This window comes from Sipha flava, unplaced genomic scaffold, assembly GCF_003268045.1.
Source record: "Sipha flava isolate LNK unplaced genomic scaffold, YSA_version1 117_pilon_pilon, whole genome shotgun sequence".
Lineage (NCBI taxonomy): Eukaryota > Metazoa > Arthropoda > Insecta > Hemiptera > Aphididae > Sipha > Sipha flava.
In genome coordinates this window covers 522,196-540,195 of record NW_020271741.1, presented here as the reverse complement: position 1 = coordinate 540,195, position 18,000 = coordinate 522,196, and the positions used below count along the sequence as shown (strand labels likewise).

Sequence of the window (18,000 nt, the reverse complement as noted above, 5' to 3'; positions counted from 1 at the left end):
AAACAACCAGGCATAAAATAAAGTTCAAGGACTTTGTTAAATAAAAGATTTCATTTGTTAATTATAACACTAATGTTAATAATAACTTTGTAAATGGTATAGCATATCATTTTTCATTAAATGCCTAATTGTAAATTTTTGCTATTGGTTTATTATTTCATTATTTTGACCGAAACCGCGCAGACCGATACCGATATCTGGTCATATCGTTTACTAGACTAATCACAATTCGTTTTTTTAACGCCACGAAATATCAACAGCATCTAACGTAACGTCATAATATTATTATAGTATTTTTCTTAAATTTGTAAATAATGGACAAATTGAATTTGCAATAAATATCTTATTTTTTGTACTTTTAGTTTTAATAAATTCATCTACCATTTATATCAATCAACATTATTTCATATTGTTCCGCGATAAATTTTCCAACATAAGAAAAACTAAATAACATTAAGATGGCCTTTATCATACATATAATATCTATCTGGTACAAATCAGTATAGGGTAATTCGTATAGATTTGAAGTTAATGATTTTCTAAAAAGAGTTTATTGTGTTATTTTAGGATTTGAATACGCCCTTGCATATAACTATGGAAATGTAAGTTAACCAGTAAGCCAGCTAGAGACGTCATTATTTACGAAAAATTACATTTACACGGTCTGTAGGTCAGGTTTTACGTTTGTTATATAACTTTAAATTCAATAGATGCAACACTTTTTCTTTTCGAAGGCATATTTTATTGCACAATAACTAACCAAACTGCCAACGTTTATTCGTGTAGATTAATAAGGTTTTAATTTAAGCCAACCTATAAACAATCATGTTTTTTTGACGAGACTGATAAATTACATTATTGCAAAGAAGAATTTGTTGAATGGCAAAACGCTTTTTTTTCTTATAATAGTTCAACATACCCATGTAACAATGTTGTCCACACCGTATCAATGAGAGGATTTATTAAAACACTCACCAAGGTACAAGCCCATGAAAAAGTCGGCCGCGGCCAGGTTGCACACGAGGAATCTGGGGACGTCTATTTTACTTCTGGCGAATATCAACACGAATACCACTGTTCCGTTTCCCAGCATGGCCAACAGGAACACGACCCAAACGCCACATCGCAGCGTCCACCAGTCGAACAGGTCTTGGCAAGGCAGGAACGGGCCTAGAAACAAACATGACATGGTCAGGTTCAAAATTAAGTAATGGAATTTGCCGAGTCAGGTTTGGTTTGGATAGTTTAGGTACTTCACTGGCAGAAGTAATGCAATTATAGACCCGTTTGGGCACCTCGGTTCAGAAAAAAAAAATGGTTTTTCACCGAACGCCAACGTGACCGTGCACTATAGTATTATTCCGGTATCTTACTGACCAGGAAGTGGCAAGCACTTGATCTTAGAAGACGATATCATATCTTGCGACTTCCCTTCCAACTGTTGTTCTTCGAAATACTCCTCCATGTACGACGGTAAATTTCCTGGATACGTGAAGTCCGTACCAAACGAATCCCACAGGTCGTTGACTTGTGTCCCGAATTTTTTGCTCAGATTTTCTGAAAAAATCAATTTAATTTTAATTTTTGTGTATATTTTTTTACTAGTTCAGCATAACAACAATACTTATAAATCGTTTCATATAGAAGCGAAACGAAAATGGAAGCATATGGAATAAAGTTCTAAGTTATTTTTAAAGTGGTGGAAAACCTTTAAGTTGTTTTTTTAAAAAAAAAAATTAAAAAAAAACAAATTGCAATCGTAGGTGCACAGATTGATAAGGTATCAAATCATTTAAAAAGTACTTATTTTCTATCAAAAACATTTTTAGGGAACTCTTTTTACATTAATTGAAAATTTTTATTTAAATTATTATTTTATCAAACAATGATTAGGTATTAAAAGTTTCTCGGAATTCAAAATATAACTCAACATCAAAAAGTGAATACAATCTTTACAATGTATTTATAAGTTGTACTATTTATCAGCTGTTATTATAATATTTTTTCTTTAAAATTTAAATTCTTTTAAAACCATTTATTATCTGCGTTTAACGGGATCAACTATTAAAATTAATTTAGTCTGGATTATTTTAATTGAGTTTTTTCATCGTTGAATACATAAAATTTGAATTTTACGTTAAGTTAGTTAAAAATCAGAAGTTAGTATATCATTGGAACTAAATTTATACCATAAATTATATTGCTTTGGTTCAAAAAAGTTTTATATCCACCCGTTCGTTTTTAAATGGTTGTATATAAATAATTGTAAGAACTTTTCAAATCTAATGATACATTTGTTTCCAATACTTTGTTTCTATTCTTTTAATTTTGCTTGTAAATATTGATTTGAATTAAAGTTATAAAAGTTTTCTTTCATTATCTATAACTATTTCATCAGAAAGAACGATTAATTTCAAGTACTTCAAATTATAAATAATAAAACTGCAAAGCAGTGAAAATTAATAACGTTATTCACAATGGAAGCTGATCCAACGATAAGTTACGAAGTCGTGTTGCCATAGGATACTATTTTAATTTTGAACTTTAAAACGTAATTTCCGAACAACTTCAAAATGATGACAACATTTTCATTGTTATGTTACATCGTGTCAAATCCAGAGAGGCCATAATGGTTTTTAGACGTGTTTGAAAAATTATATCATGTTCCCGGACTGCAGCAGCGTAGAGCTCACTACAATATCGTACAAGGATCACGTTCGATTCCGTTCGAAAGAAATTCTCAACTTTTGTAAAGTGTTCCTTTTGCCGCGTAACCGTTGAACTATCGGTGCAATGATTAAACACCCTAGTAAACCCATCTCGCGAAATGCTACTAGGGTACATAGTTTCCGCTTATATATTTGGTTTTCGGTTTTGAATAATTATAATTTTAACGCAATCAAACACCATCATCGATGTTGGCGGCAGTTGCGACGCATGTATACTTTCGATGACAACCACATGAAATATACGAATGCGGGAAAGTGTTTTAATGTTCAAACTTTTTTAATAGATTACATCGCAATTGTAGTAGGCTTAATAGATACAACGCGAATCTCGGTGAATATATTATTATTTACATGTTGTCGGCGGTGGTTGGCGCGGAACCAGAGTTTTAAAAACTCTAAAACAAAAAGATTACAATACAACTTTTGTTTATACGAAAATCGCTTCGGAAGCATGTTTCTGTACAATTTGCGTAAAACCAAAATATCACGTTAAATTACGTGCGAAATTATTGTTCGGATATCATGATAGACATTATGAGTTATTAAATCGTACGCGCGGACGGCGGAAAATTGAAAATTTGGTGCACACTGTGCTACGTAAAACTTACCCACGTCTGTTCTTACGTTGAACGTGCGTATAAATGCAGTGTCTCGGTGTATTCGTTTATACCACTTAATTTACAATGGTGGTGAATGCTTGTTACAAATAAAAAAGTTGAAACTGAGAAGATTACATAATCATCACCATCTCTATGCACAATTACTGTACTCTTACCTCATGGAGTGTTTGTTATTTATTGACTTTTTCTTTAAATAAATTATTATTATAAATGTGTATGTGAGTGTAATACAATAAGAAATTCAACACTCTCTAGTTTGTACATTCAAGAGTTTTATACTTAAAGAATTAAAGTAATTATTATTATTGTCAGCTGAATTTTAAAATACATATATTAAAAAAACTAACAGTTATGTGTATTCATTACAAGACTTTGAGTAAGTGGGTTTTATTCTTATAAACAATAATGATTAAGAAATAATCCATATGATATTATTTATTACAGGATAATAAAATCCTTGAACGATATTTGATCCATCTCCATAATAGTTATAGAAGTAACTATTCAATTTAAACCTTAATATAATAGTCGAGAATAACAAAAGTCGTATATTTATTGATTGTAAAAAAATGTATTTTATTAATTGACGTAAGCCATTGTAAGAAGTTAGATATTATAATATCAAATTTTCTAATTTGTTATTTAACGTAAAAAAAACTTAACTAACGAAAATTAATGTATCATTAATGGTGAGTTCGTCTGGATAATGCTTTGACGAAATTATTAGAACTTGAAAAAAAAAAGTCGAAAAAGTCAAATAATTTTTTCATCGTTTTGTGTATTTAACATTTTTAAATTCTAAATATTAGATCGTAATGATAATTGTTAATCTAAATTTAGAGGTGAAAATTTACTGTAGAGTAAAAATGAAAGTTTAATAACTTGAAAATTTTCCAGATCTCGTTAAAAAAGAATAAAATTACTCTAACTTGTTAATCTTAAAATTTTTTTGAAATTTTTTATTCCCACGAAAAACACTAAATGGAATAACGTAACTTGAAAACAAAAGTCACATTTATGTAACACTACTACTTGAAATAAAATAAAATAAAAACAAATAAATTAAGAATAATAAGACCCATTATGGTCATACTCCTGATTTGGATAATCGGAAAATATTTACTTTTGAACATATAAATAAATCAAATATACTAATATTCTAGAACGCTTGGAATTAAGATACGTAACATTGAACATAAAAACAATCCATGATCAAATATATGGAAAAAATGACGAAAGTGGAAATAGATTAAAATAGTATAAGTAGATACCTATCGTAAGAATAAATAACTGAGAGATCAAAATCGTCGACCTACAACCTTTTCGCTTCTGTTCGCCAATAAAACGGAAAGTTTCGTTTTTATGTACGACGGACGGTAGTTTCCGTTAGTTAATCGATGGTATTGAAATTTAAATCGAAATTCAAACATTTTGAAAAAATATAAATCAGAAACAAAATACACCGATCGGTTCAACGTCTATAATGGACCATGTATTTGGACAACATGTCAACCCTCAATGATCAGTAAAATCGTAGGTATTAAATGAGATATCGTATGTGATAAGTAAGATGGTGATATTGTACTAACGTAGTTGCGGCCATATGTCTGACATGCTAGAGTTCCATAGGGTCATATCGAAATCGTTTTCATTGGCCGGAAATATGACGGACTCGTGGAGGCTGGTCTGCGAGGATGTGGGTGGGTCGTCATCGGACGACTGCAGCGGCAGAAACGAACAACAGTGGTATGCGTAGGACAGAACCAGCGACTGGATCCGAGGAAAGTATTCGGGCGACGGGAACTGCCTCAGGTTGGGATTGTTGAACGTCTTCAGGTGTAGCAGTTTCTCCAGACCTTTGGTGGGCAAGTGTTCAAACACGTTTTTCCCCACGTTCCTGTGTTTGGAAACAAAAATTTGAATATTAAACAGAATTTTCAATCAATTTCAGTCAGTTTTACTACCATACAATTATTTCGTCCAATTTTAACTACGACCAAATCTTCGCGCGTTATTATAGCAACCCGTAAAATATTTATCCCTTTTATCCTTAGCTTTGTACCGCATTATTCTTTTTTTTTTTTTTTAGTAAAATATCGCTAGACTTTTCCTATCTATTATTTAGCTAAAAGCGCTTTCGATTAACATATAGAACGACTTCTTTTTCTTTGGTATATTCAGCTGCTAGGACCATCCGGACTCACAAGCAATTCTCGAGCCGTGTCTGTTCACTGTCAAATCCTACCAGTTTACTCCGCCTTCTAATTCTTATACATCCCTCTTATCTATAACTTCCCATCTGAACTTTGGGCTCCCCAAGGGTCTTTTCCTTTTCTTTTTTTTTCTTCAGAACATATGTACATATAAATTATTGACATATATTATTTGTATACAATGTACAATGTATGATGTTGGCATATATTATTTTTATACATGTAACAAATTCGTAGTGTAAAATCAATACGATATCATTTCAACAGAATAAGTGAGTGCGCTCTTGCCGTAACGATGTAAACTTAGAAATATTTTTATATTTTCACAAAAGTAAAAAGTAGTGTGCAATCTATCGATTTATAACTGCTATCAATCGATATTACTATTTCGATTTTTTTTTTCAAATTAAATGAATTTTTACCAATAAAGCATTACGGATTGACAATAAAATATATAATACATCGATAGTTTACATATGATAACAATAATATGTACCTAATACGATTAATCTTAATAATAATAATAAGCATAAATTAACTATTTAATGAAAACTCTCTAATATTTAGAGAGATATAATTTGTGTGTTTATGGAAAATTATTTCCATTTAGGACGAAAGTAAGAAGATATTTGGGAGATGTAAGAAATGGGCTAATTGTTGAAGTGAAATTTAGAAATCATTTTGATAACAATGTTTAGAATTTTTTGGATTAATGATTATAATTATTTAAATGCCAATATATGAAATAACAGTAAGTAATCTTTTTTTTTCCTAGCCTTCCAAGATAATCTTAAATTTATATTAACTTCATTAAGTCATAATTTGCGTTTGACACGTATAAGAAAGAAGTTAATGAACACTTACAGGTCTTCTAATTGGGTGAACGACAAAAACGTCTCATCATTGATCTGATGAATTTTGTTCGATTCCAAATCCCTGTAACAACAAAAGTTTTATTATGATCGTTATATAGCGCCATCTATCAACTTGATCAAAGTCCGAGGTAGTTTTACTTACAAAACTTTAAGCTGAACTAATCCGCGGAACGCGTCTCTGGGCACCTCGGTAATATAATTGTGACCAAGTAATAGGTCGTGAAGGTGAGATAGGTTAAGAAACAATGACCCTTCCAGCGAACTTATGTGATTGTTTGCCAAGTCCCTGGAAAATCAAACTAAGCGTAAAACGTCGGATAACGTAACTATATGGGAGGTCAGCTTCACGATATCGCAATATAATATTGCATTACGAGCAATGTAACTAGTTATGGGAATAGATGATGCAAAATTTATCTAGATGAAGATGAAAGATAGTCCAAATTTGTCTAGATAAAAAAAAAAGATATTTTTAAAAATGTTATTTTTGGTCAATATTTCATATTCTAATAATATCTATGAAGACTCAATTATAATCATTATTATCAATAGGTACCTAGGTGTTTAATGTTTATTGTCGTAATGTAGTGCAACATTAAGCAGTATTTATATATAATGTAAAATAGTTAATGATTGTTAATCACTAAAATCTTACACAAAAAAAAAAATAATAATAAAAATTGCTCTGTTCGTATCAGGATAAATATAGAATACATAAAAAATTATTTTTAGTTAACAATAATGTTTTCCATATAATATTAATTTTTTGATTTTCATTATTCTATAAGTAATTATGACTTTACAGGTTCCAAGAGTGAAGTTATGACTATTCAGCGTATGAGTTACATGAGTATACTAAAATCAAATACCTACTATATTTGGAACTTCCATGGAAAAATAAGAAATTAAGTTTAAAAATACCAAAAGTATTTTCTCGGCATGAAAATATAAACAAAATGTCATACCAAGAAATAATAATTACTTATTAATAATACACGAATTATGGTTATGAATACAATATTTATATGTATAAAAGAAAGTCAGTTTATTTACAGAATTTATAATTCAAGAATGGCTGGACCGATTTTGAAGATCTCTGATTTGTTGGATTCGTCTCCGTATAAGAATAAAAATAACTCTAATCTTGGCAAGAATACAGACAGTTATCTAGATAAGTAAAATTTTTATCATAGATAAATAATTAGATAACTTAGCGTTATTTATCTAGATAAGATAAAATATGACAAAAAATCTATCTAGATAAGTCCCAATACTAAATATTATGCGTATTACCAGTGTATCAGTGACGAGATTATACATTTTCCATCGTGAATAATATCATTTTTATAAAACCGTTTTTGTATTTCGAATGCCAATTCATTGTCAATTAGATTAGGTTGTACGTTTTATTGGTCAATATTTTATCATCTCACTAGATAATTTCCCATTACATTTTGACATAAATCATATTTAATACCAAACTCTTTTTTCAAGAAAAAAATAACAGACATTCTGTATTATTCTTTGGGTTAAACCAATAAAACAACCTTTCGTTCTTAGTCGAGTAAGAAAAATTAAAAATTAAATAATTTTAGATCATAGATCGTACATTCGATAGAAATTATTGCAAGTGCGTTATCGTAGTAGCATAATTACGTGAAGGATTATATATCGAACAATACGTCAAACCTCGTTTCAAGACATAAATCATACGTATTGCATGAAGCTATAGTATATCACATGATGCATTGCAATTAGGCCAAACGTCACCACTGCGTCATCGAGTGCATTGTTAAAACTACTAAGACAGTGACTCCTTGTTTACGTACGTGTATTAGAGACTTAAGGAGGACTTAAAAGATACTTAATACCATCTGCTATTTTTCACATACTGATTACGCGTGCATAGGCTATAACTTTCTATCCATTGTGTATAATCTAAGTCTCAACGGATGCCTTGTGTTGACAACTATTTTGATAGTTAATCGAAAAAAAATGAAATGTCTGTTTTATATTGAAAGAAACACGCCTGAGAGTATTTTATTTTATGTGGGATGAAATCGTCTACTCGTAGTTAAGTCTCAACACTGATTACTGTAAACGTTTTAATCAATTCATATCGAAAACACTAATAACGATGGCTACGTGTATTAAATTGTGTTGTGGTCCATTGCCTTTTAATTTATACAACCTACTTGCATAATAATAATAGCATTACATTATGATATTCACGATCGAAAATAAATCACATATTGACATTTTCATATTATGCCGCCATTCTCGACGCGTGGGATGAAATAATTTAAGAGTTTCAAATAATTAAAATCAACTCACAGAACCCGGAGATCGTTGCACTTGTTGAGATTCGGTATCCTGGATAATCTGTTCGATTTTATGTCGCTAAAACAATAAACTATTAGATTCATCTCGATCTGTAAATGCACTCTTATCTTGTATACGTACAGGCTTTTCAATTTAGGGCACGTCGTGCACAGCGAGTCCGGTATCGAATAAATACTCGCTCTGTCGATCCTGAGCACTTCGAGCGCCGACGTGCCGTTGAGATTCGGAAATTCTGTTAGTTCTCTGGCTTCGGACAAGACTCTGGAAAACGAAAACAAATAATAATTATTAAGTAGAACTATAATAGTGATGATAACGGAAAGCGGTCTTCAGGACGTTGGACAGGTGCAATATTAATAAAATCTGATAAGTAATGAACGTTATGGCACAATTTCGTTAGATACAACTGAACAATATTACTGTACAATGGAATTTTCATATACAATGATAATTTCTGCCTTAAAAGTAAAATTATTAAAAATTTAAAATGAAAAAAGGTAGAGCTAACTACGTGCAATGGCTATTTGTATGACATGTTTGAATAGATTTTACATTAGTAATTATTAAAATTCACTGCAGCTATTTCAATGCCATTAATTTGGTTCGTTAAACAAAATAATCGATTATCAATTTGAATAATAAGCTAAGTAAATAAAACGATTAATTTATTAACCCTGTAGATGTTGAACAAATTAAAGCGTTGAAGTTTAGATATAACTCGTAAATAAGTTTATTTATTTCGGCGATATCCAATACAGTGAAATAGGCACGGAAAAACCAATGATGAATATTTGATCACCTCTCCGCCAATGTACGTTTTCATAGTGTAACATAAATGCAAAGGTTTTATCCATTGACGATCAGTGTACACGTATGTATGATAATAGATGATTTGTATCGATAATTACCATTGGTAGCGTTTTGACAAGTTTTCGGATTTCATGTAGCATACTTACAATTTTCTCAATTTCGGTAGTGAAGCAAACGCATACGGATGCACGCCAATCAGAGGGTTGCCTTTGAGCTCAAGGAGTGCCAGACCTTGCGACCGTTGCAAAATTCCATCGGGCACGAACTTAATTTTGTTGCCGGACAATGATCTGAAAAAAGAGTCAGTCGGTCGGCAAGTTCAGCAAATCAGTAGAAGAAATTCAAAACCCCGAAAGTTTGACAATAGTAATAGATTATTATATTTTACCATAGCGATAAAATATAGTCGTTCATGGAGTACGATATGTAAATATTTTCATAACGCAGCCACGTAAAACCAAACGGGTTGGACTGTAGAGTATCTATCCCGCGCAATGGATTAGTTGGCAATGTGAAAAAATATTTTTGCAGGAAATTCTAATTCAGGAATTCGAACCAATAACTTACTAAGAATCATGCGAATATTATGTATTCATCGTTTTGTTTATATTAAATCAAGCATTTCATAAAATAAATAAAATAAATCAACGACGATTCCAAACACCTGAATTCGATAGTTTAAAAAATATTAACCTTTTCTAAATGGTACAGTTTGAATTGTGATTGAACATTAGTGAAACATCACAAAAAATAGTAACGAATAAAAAATATATGATGAAATTAACGAGCGTTTAAAATTACAATACGAACAAGAGAAATTTTAATCCGTTAGGGACACAACTTTTGACCACTAAAATTAGGTCAAACTACTTTCACTCTCTCGACACCCCTTGAACGGTTCACAGCTGTTGTTTTTGATCGATCCGTTTTGAACATTTTAAATACTACGAGACATGCCCAAACTAATACGATCTCTGTTCAACGATAATGATCATCTCGTTATTAAAATACGTCATTGGTGCGTTATAACAAATGACTGTGTTTTTTATCATAGACTTTTTACGTCACTCCTTAATCTATACATATTTTTTTCAGTGCTCTCATTGGAAAATTAAATTAATTGAATGTCATTATATTTAAAAAAAAAAAAATAAAGGGAGTTTACACCAACTCGTCAAGGTGCAAGAAACTACACGTGTCTTATAAACCCCAACCAACTTATGTATTTTTGTAGTCTTTTAACCATTTCTCGACTTACTTGTTATTAAAAATAATAAAATCCCCAAACAAAGGTCATTGACTTTAGATTTATTGGCTTTTGGCTGTACAACAAGTATTTATTTGCAACTGTAAACGGTTTTTTTTATTTTTATTTATTTATTATTTTTTGAGTTTAAAGAAATATACGTTTAGCGTTCCCGAAAAACAGTCGATGGTCTAATCGATTTTAGAAAATTTCAAATTGCAGTACTGATCACAAATATGTGGTCGGTTAGTATTATTTATTATCGTTATTGTTTATATTATTAGTATTTTTTTTCCACTTCATTACGAAATCACTAATATGATAACCTCGTACCCCGGGAATTCGTGTCACCATCTGTGGACGTACAGTCATGGGGACGTGATGTAGATTGTTTGGAAACCCTAAATCTTTTTTCTGCCGTGACGACCGCGTGCGATCACGGTCGACGATAACACGTCGGATACGATATATTGAACGTCGATTAAATGTTAACCGTCCAGCGTTATCTGGCCACGCGATCCCCATCGCGGCTTCAGCGTCTATTCAGCCCGGCGGAAGGTCCGCGCACCGTATGTAGGTCAGTTCGGGTGCGCCGATCGGTTAACATTATTTATCTTAGTCGTAAATTCTCACGCGGCGTACCTCGCACGTGAAATAATGTTCTGATAAGTCCGCAGGAAGACACGGTGGTGCCGGGACTCAAGACCCCGTTTTCCCTGGCGTCGCTAGGATCGTGTTTTTTTTTTTTTTTCAACCAAACCGGGATAACGTTTCCATTGTTTAGAAACGGTAATTGTTATCGATAATTACGTCCAGTACCAGCTGGAGCCTATACCTTGTTCGCAATTTTAACACTACTGCAGTGTACAGTTTTTATGGTATATATCCTGACACGAGTCTTAACTCAACACAGCACTCGATGAATCATTAAATGTTGTAAAATTAAATGGTTTACATTGTACAACTCACCTCGGAGACAGTACCAATTTTCCATAGTAATTTTACCCCTTTTACTCCGCATAATCTTTTTTAAGATTAGTTTTACATTTTTACATTTGCTGAACTACGCTCTACTTTACTTTTAATACACTTCACTTTTTTTCCAGGGTATGTACAAAGTAATCTTATCGACGCCAAACAAATGTTTTATCAGTCGATTTGCAAGGTAAATGTATTATTTATTTATTACAAACATTTTTAAACGTATAAAATAAGTAAAGAAAATTATTTGAATTCGTTTTTAAGTGTCATTTAATTTCTAAGGACTTCGGATTTGTATGAAAACAAATGTGTATGAATTCTTCGCGTTCAAATCACACTGTATGAACATCTAAACCTCAAATTCACATAATATTTTAACTTATTCTAATGTAGGATTTAAATTTATAAACATTTTTGTAATATTCTTATTTTATCTCGAACTCATTAATGTATGAATATTTTATGTTTCTTAAAATTAGACAATCTAATAAATCATTTTACAGGCTTTATAAAATTATTAACTACGTCATTTGAATATAAATAGCTGAAAATCGCGAATTGTGTTTAATTTACTACATGATTCGGTCGTTGTATGAAAAAAATATAAATTAAAGTAACGACCATTATTTTATACAATTCTATACAATAATTTTCCGTTTTTTTGATTAATAATGTTAGTCTTTAATACATTTTGTATATTATTAATTTAACTCTCAGTCACACGAAACGATTACAATTACTAAAGTTAGAATATGGAATAACAGTTCGTCTGATACACAATATGTATTATTTTACCTAATTTCTGTTCGAAAATAATTACTTATTATTATTATTGCGGTTTTTATTATTTCATATCGTGTCATTAAACACGTTACTAGCGTTTTACATAAAAGGGTTTTATCACATCATGCAAAGTTTATAAAAACACATCAAAAGCCGTTTCGTATTAGTTTATTTATTATTATTATTATTTTTTTTTTTTGGAACTTGTTCAAACTCTATCCCAAAGATTAACAATAATTATTTGTTAATGTTGGATGTAACCAAAACTGTTGGACCCGTTCCAAATAGTGAATTTATAAACATTCATGGATGTTTCATTTAGGTAACTATATCAATAATCAAATGAAAAAAAACAAAGAAAAATAAAAAATTACAATGATCTAATATGATTATAGAAATCGTTATAAATTATAATATCGTTATGGTACTACAGTGATTAGGTATTAATTCTTCCGTCTCGTACCGAGGTACGATGACGAATGAATCTAGAAGGTAAATAATGCATTATGCAGTTGATTTTAATTTTTTTTTTTTTGTTTTTGGCAAGAGAAAATGCATTTAAAAAATCCTATATTTTATATTATTTTAGTTTTTATAGCAAAATTATATTTTTTTGTGTAATACGCATGTACAATAAATTATAAAAATAGCACTCTGGGACCTCAAAGGCGTTGAAAAAGATAAAGCAACGGTATTCTAAAGGGCGATTGTAATTTCCGCCCCAAATGAATAGGTAAAAACAAGGTCTATGGTAAATTCCGCCCGGGAAAAATATCCAAGTAAAAAGGTACTTATAAATTCCGCCCGAAAAAATAAATATTTTTAAAATAAGCGTTCTGTGACTGTAATGTTCGAATGAACACAGAACAAACATATCTCAGACGACAATCGTCAACATGTTATATATTATTAGCTTTGCCACTTATTGTGGATCTAATAATTGGAAATATCAGATAGAAATATTATAAATTGTGTTCCAATAATATGGAAGTGATATTTTGACCCGTTTTTATTGTTATAATTATTACTGTTTTTACGATTTTTAACAATTTTATACGATATACACTATTCATGACTTATAATATGTGCTAATTATTGACGCAATACGTGAAGTATATATTTATTTAAATACCTACTTAATAATTTTGTATATATATTTTTTTTAAATTTAAATACCTAATTATAAATTATAATGATTAACCTATGTTATATCAGTAATAATATGATTAATAAGACATATTCAGAAATTTGTTTATTAACAGTAAGTAATACATTTATTCTTTATAAATCTATTGGCTATTAAACCTATACGATTTTGATCGAAAAATACAAATAAAAGTAACTTTAAACTTTTAATCTTCATTAAGTAATAAGAACTTTTTACTTATAACTTATAAGTTATATGTAGGAAGTGTTTATTAACTATCAATTTTTTTCGGGCGGAATTTACATGTGCCCGTTCTAAGCGGTGTAGTTTTCCCCCATCTCTCCCGAACGAACGAAAACCCCTAAATAAATTTACAATCACGTCGTTGAGAAATAACTCGAATATCGTTAAAATTCTCAATGGAGCTATTAACATCTGGTAAAAAATGAATTTTTAAATTATTATCATATTATATCCGTTTATTTCTTTTGGTATCTATAAATTAATTTTTAACTACCGAGCACATTATTGCGCACGTTTAAATTAAATTTATCGTTAGTACCCTATTTTTGTAACCATTTCAGGACCAAAATAAAACCGCATAAAGCATAAAAAAAATATCGCTATAAGATATTAAACAACGTGACATACATTGTACGAGTGGTACGCGCAATGTTATTCTATGATTGTTATTCCACGATAAAGAAATAAAATCAATGTTTAATACGTAATAATGTACAAAACGATTGCGCTATGGTTATTTGTGTATTAATAATCGCACTACATACGTCGTCCGTCTGCGTGTTGCAAATGTATAACTAGGTTAAGATTTTCAATACAAAAATAGAATCATCACTCGCGTCTCCTCAGCGAATTATGTTCCGGTCGGTATCATAAAACCCGAAAACCGTATCGAATCCGACCGGCGCGTTTATAATACTGTATTGTTAACCCGCCATGAGTCGCATCATTGTATGTAACACATGTGGTTGCACAAGGTCTTTTTGACCGTTCACTTATATCTCATAATTTTTTTTAAATTTTACATACAAATACATTTATTAATGACTTACAAAAATTATACTTTATTTATTTATTATATTTTACAATAGAAATTGATATTATTGAAACTATACTTAAAATTATATATATCATCATACCTAAGATTAAGTGAAAATAAATTAAAAATAATTTTATTGAAAAAATATGTTAGAATACAATAAAGTTTTGATATTATTCTGAATTTTCCTCATTTGAATTTTAACAATTAACACATACTGTTTTTCCGCTATGCTCTTTGCAAATATATGTTTCACATATTCCACATACAGTTTTAGTTTTTCTATTTTTTCGCCAATCACGATAACCACATTTTCCTGCTACCTTACCTTGTTTTTCAAATTTTTCTTGTCTTGTGCCATCTCATGTATTATATTTTTTATTGAAATCGGAATACTTTGAGTTTGAATTCTTTTTTTAATTTCTGGCAGAACTAATACTTTTGCTAAATCAAAGATGTATTTTTTTCTTGGTAAAATATATTGTGTATTGCTTATATATATTATTTGACTATTTATGCCACTAATGTTCAACAACGAAAAAAAAATTGTCATTGGCCATCGATTACTATTTCTGGCTGTGGAATAATTTCTTTTCATAAAATCCACAGTATCAACTCCGCCCTTTGTAGAATTATAATAATTTATGATTTCAGGTTTAAAATGTTTCCCATAATCTTGGTCAATTTCATCACTGTGATGCATGGTTGATAGTAACAACACTATCTTATTTTGTTTCGGTTTATAAATAAGACAATAAAGTCATATTTTCTTGAAAATCAAAAATACTTGTGTTGGTGGGTCTTTCTTTTAGTTTTTGAGTAAATAATGGAGGTATTTCCCTTTAATTTTTCTTCACAGTCCCGACCATTGTCAAATTATGAATTTTTTGTTGTTCATTTGCCATTGGAAATAAAGTGTACCAATTATCGCATGTAATATTCCTTCCAGAATTAGATATGGGAGCTATCAGTCTTTTGATTACCGCGCTTGCACTATTATCTACTTTATACGGAACTTCTGGTTGTTGACCTGCGTATATTTCCATATTGAAATCATAGTATGTTTTAGAATCGACTAACGCGTGCACTTTTATTCCATATTTCGCAGGCTTGTTCGGCATATATTGACGAAAAGAACAACGCCCACGAAAACTTTCTAACATTTCATCTATAGTTACATTTGGATTAAGATTGTAGTAATTTTTAGACCTATCAATAAATTTATCAAACATTACTCTGATCGGTGCCAATTTATCAAGTTTTTCTTTCGATCTTCGCGTGTATCAGAGTCATCAAAACGTAATGCACGCAAAAGAAGACGAAATCTACGTAAAGATATAACTAATCGAAAAAGTTCTATGCCCGTGTTATCAGTAAACCAAAATTCATCTAAATTTATATGCGCAGATTTTTTCATTCCAGCAAGATATAAAAGGCCAATAACTGACTTTATTTCAATTAAATTAGTTGGCAGAACATCTCTTTCTCTGGCACAGTTAGATCTAACTTATCTAATCGTTTATTAGTGTATTTGACAATTTGTTCTAGTATATTATCAGGAAAAAATAATCTCCACGCATCTTCTATAGTTTTTGTATTTTGAGCATTTTTTTTTTACACCTGGCTGTCTTATTATATTATGTGATCTTGTGCGAGTATTTTTAGAAGGTTGATGCATATTCCAATAAGATTTTTTATCTTTGCTTATGTATTGTGGACCCGATAACCATAAATTTAAATTTTCTACACATTCCTCATCAGATTCTTCAGAATTAAAGTTATGATTAGTGTTCTCAACAAATTCATTGTTACTTTTATCTGATTCATTCTCGTCATCAAACTCTAACAAATCTACATCCTCACTTATATTCTCTTCTAACCACCCAGTATTTTTTTCTGGATTCATTATATCCTATGTAATAACGAATAGAATATTATACTACCTAATATTTATTATAATAATCAACATCAACTAACAAAATATAATACCTTTTGAATAATGCACCTGTGACGGAAAGTATGTAATGACGTGTGTGACAACTATCTTGACGCGTATAATATTGCAACCTTCGAAGAGATAAAAGGTAAGTGACTGGATTATATGATGTTTATTGGTTTTTCCATTTAAAATTGGATGCCGACGAAAATAATACGTACCAAAATTGATACTAAATTTAGTAGCACACGGTCTTTTTGACCGGTACGGAGTTTAAAAATAGCTATAAATTCGATAAACAATAATTTATTGTTCTAAATAATGTAAAAAAATAGGTTAACGTATACATTAAAGGTAACAAAATCCACGAAATAAATTAAATTACTCACAATGACTTATTAGTAAAATACTAAACTCACGGTGTTTTAGACCGTGATGCGACTCATGGCGGGTTAATAACCACTCTTACGCGTTTCACATTGCACCATTGTAGTACTCCGGAATAATTATGCCAACAATTTATCGAAAACAGTTAAAAAAATAAAATGTAATTTTTTTAAAGATTATTAACCGTGTAATCTTTCTCACACAGCATGTTATTATAATTGTTTTACGAAAGTTCTAAATGTAATGCGGAAAGTTTCCCTGTTATGTAATACGTTTTGTGAAGAGCAACCAAAAAAAAACATGACATAAAACCATAGCTTTTTGTATGTGACGGATATATGAGTTAGCAGTGCAAGCGAGATATGAGTTGCGCTTTCGATAAGGGTCTCGACTGGGGATGTTCGTACGAAGCCGCTCGAGGTATATCCGTGGGGATGGAATAGTGTAACAGGAAATCGCAGTGGGTCGAATTCAGCGAGTTAACGCGTATATCATTAATGCTGTTGTTTTCGTTGTGTATTATACTAGATATATTATATCCGTGTTTAGCGTTAAATGGTAGATTCAGCTGGGTTCCTTGGTTTAAAGTGATGGGGCGTAATGTATCAGAGGTCGGGTTAAAAGCTTCCAAAAATCTCATAATCGACAACAGTTAAAAAAATGCCTAATACGTCAGTACGACAACGCTACTTCTCCATTGGTATGTCATTTGTTAAACGATCGTTCATGATCCTTCGCACAACTGAACGTCGATTGAGGTGCGATTCTACTTCCTTAATATCCTCTTTCTTTTTTTTTCCACGCATTCGCTGTTCATTCATTTGTACAAGCATATTATTTTCGAAAAGAGAGCGTCACTTTACCGTCCTT

At 30.7% G+C, this 18,000-nt stretch overlaps 1 protein-coding gene across 1 annotated transcript in view; it reads right to left on the bottom strand.

Moving 5' to 3' along the window:
- The window catches only part of LOC112693707 (lutropin-choriogonadotropic hormone receptor), a 113,781-nt gene that overhangs the window by 2,889 nt on the left and 92,892 nt on the right, over window positions 1–18,000 (bottom strand). The window contains exons 10-17 of the mRNA XM_025568900.1: window positions 9,737–9,880; window positions 8,901–9,041; window positions 8,772–8,837; window positions 6,580–6,723; window positions 6,427–6,498; window positions 4,939–5,246; window positions 1,378–1,557; window positions 976–1,170 (exon numbers count right to left, since the gene is read on the bottom strand). Of these exons, the coding sequence (XP_025424685.1) occupies window positions 976–1,170; window positions 1,378–1,557; window positions 4,939–5,246; window positions 6,427–6,498; window positions 6,580–6,723; window positions 8,772–8,837; window positions 8,901–9,041; window positions 9,737–9,880 (1,250 nt within the window). The remainder of the gene's footprint in view (window positions 1–975; window positions 1,171–1,377; window positions 1,558–4,938; window positions 5,247–6,426; window positions 6,499–6,579; window positions 6,724–8,771; window positions 8,838–8,900; window positions 9,042–9,736; window positions 9,881–18,000) is intronic.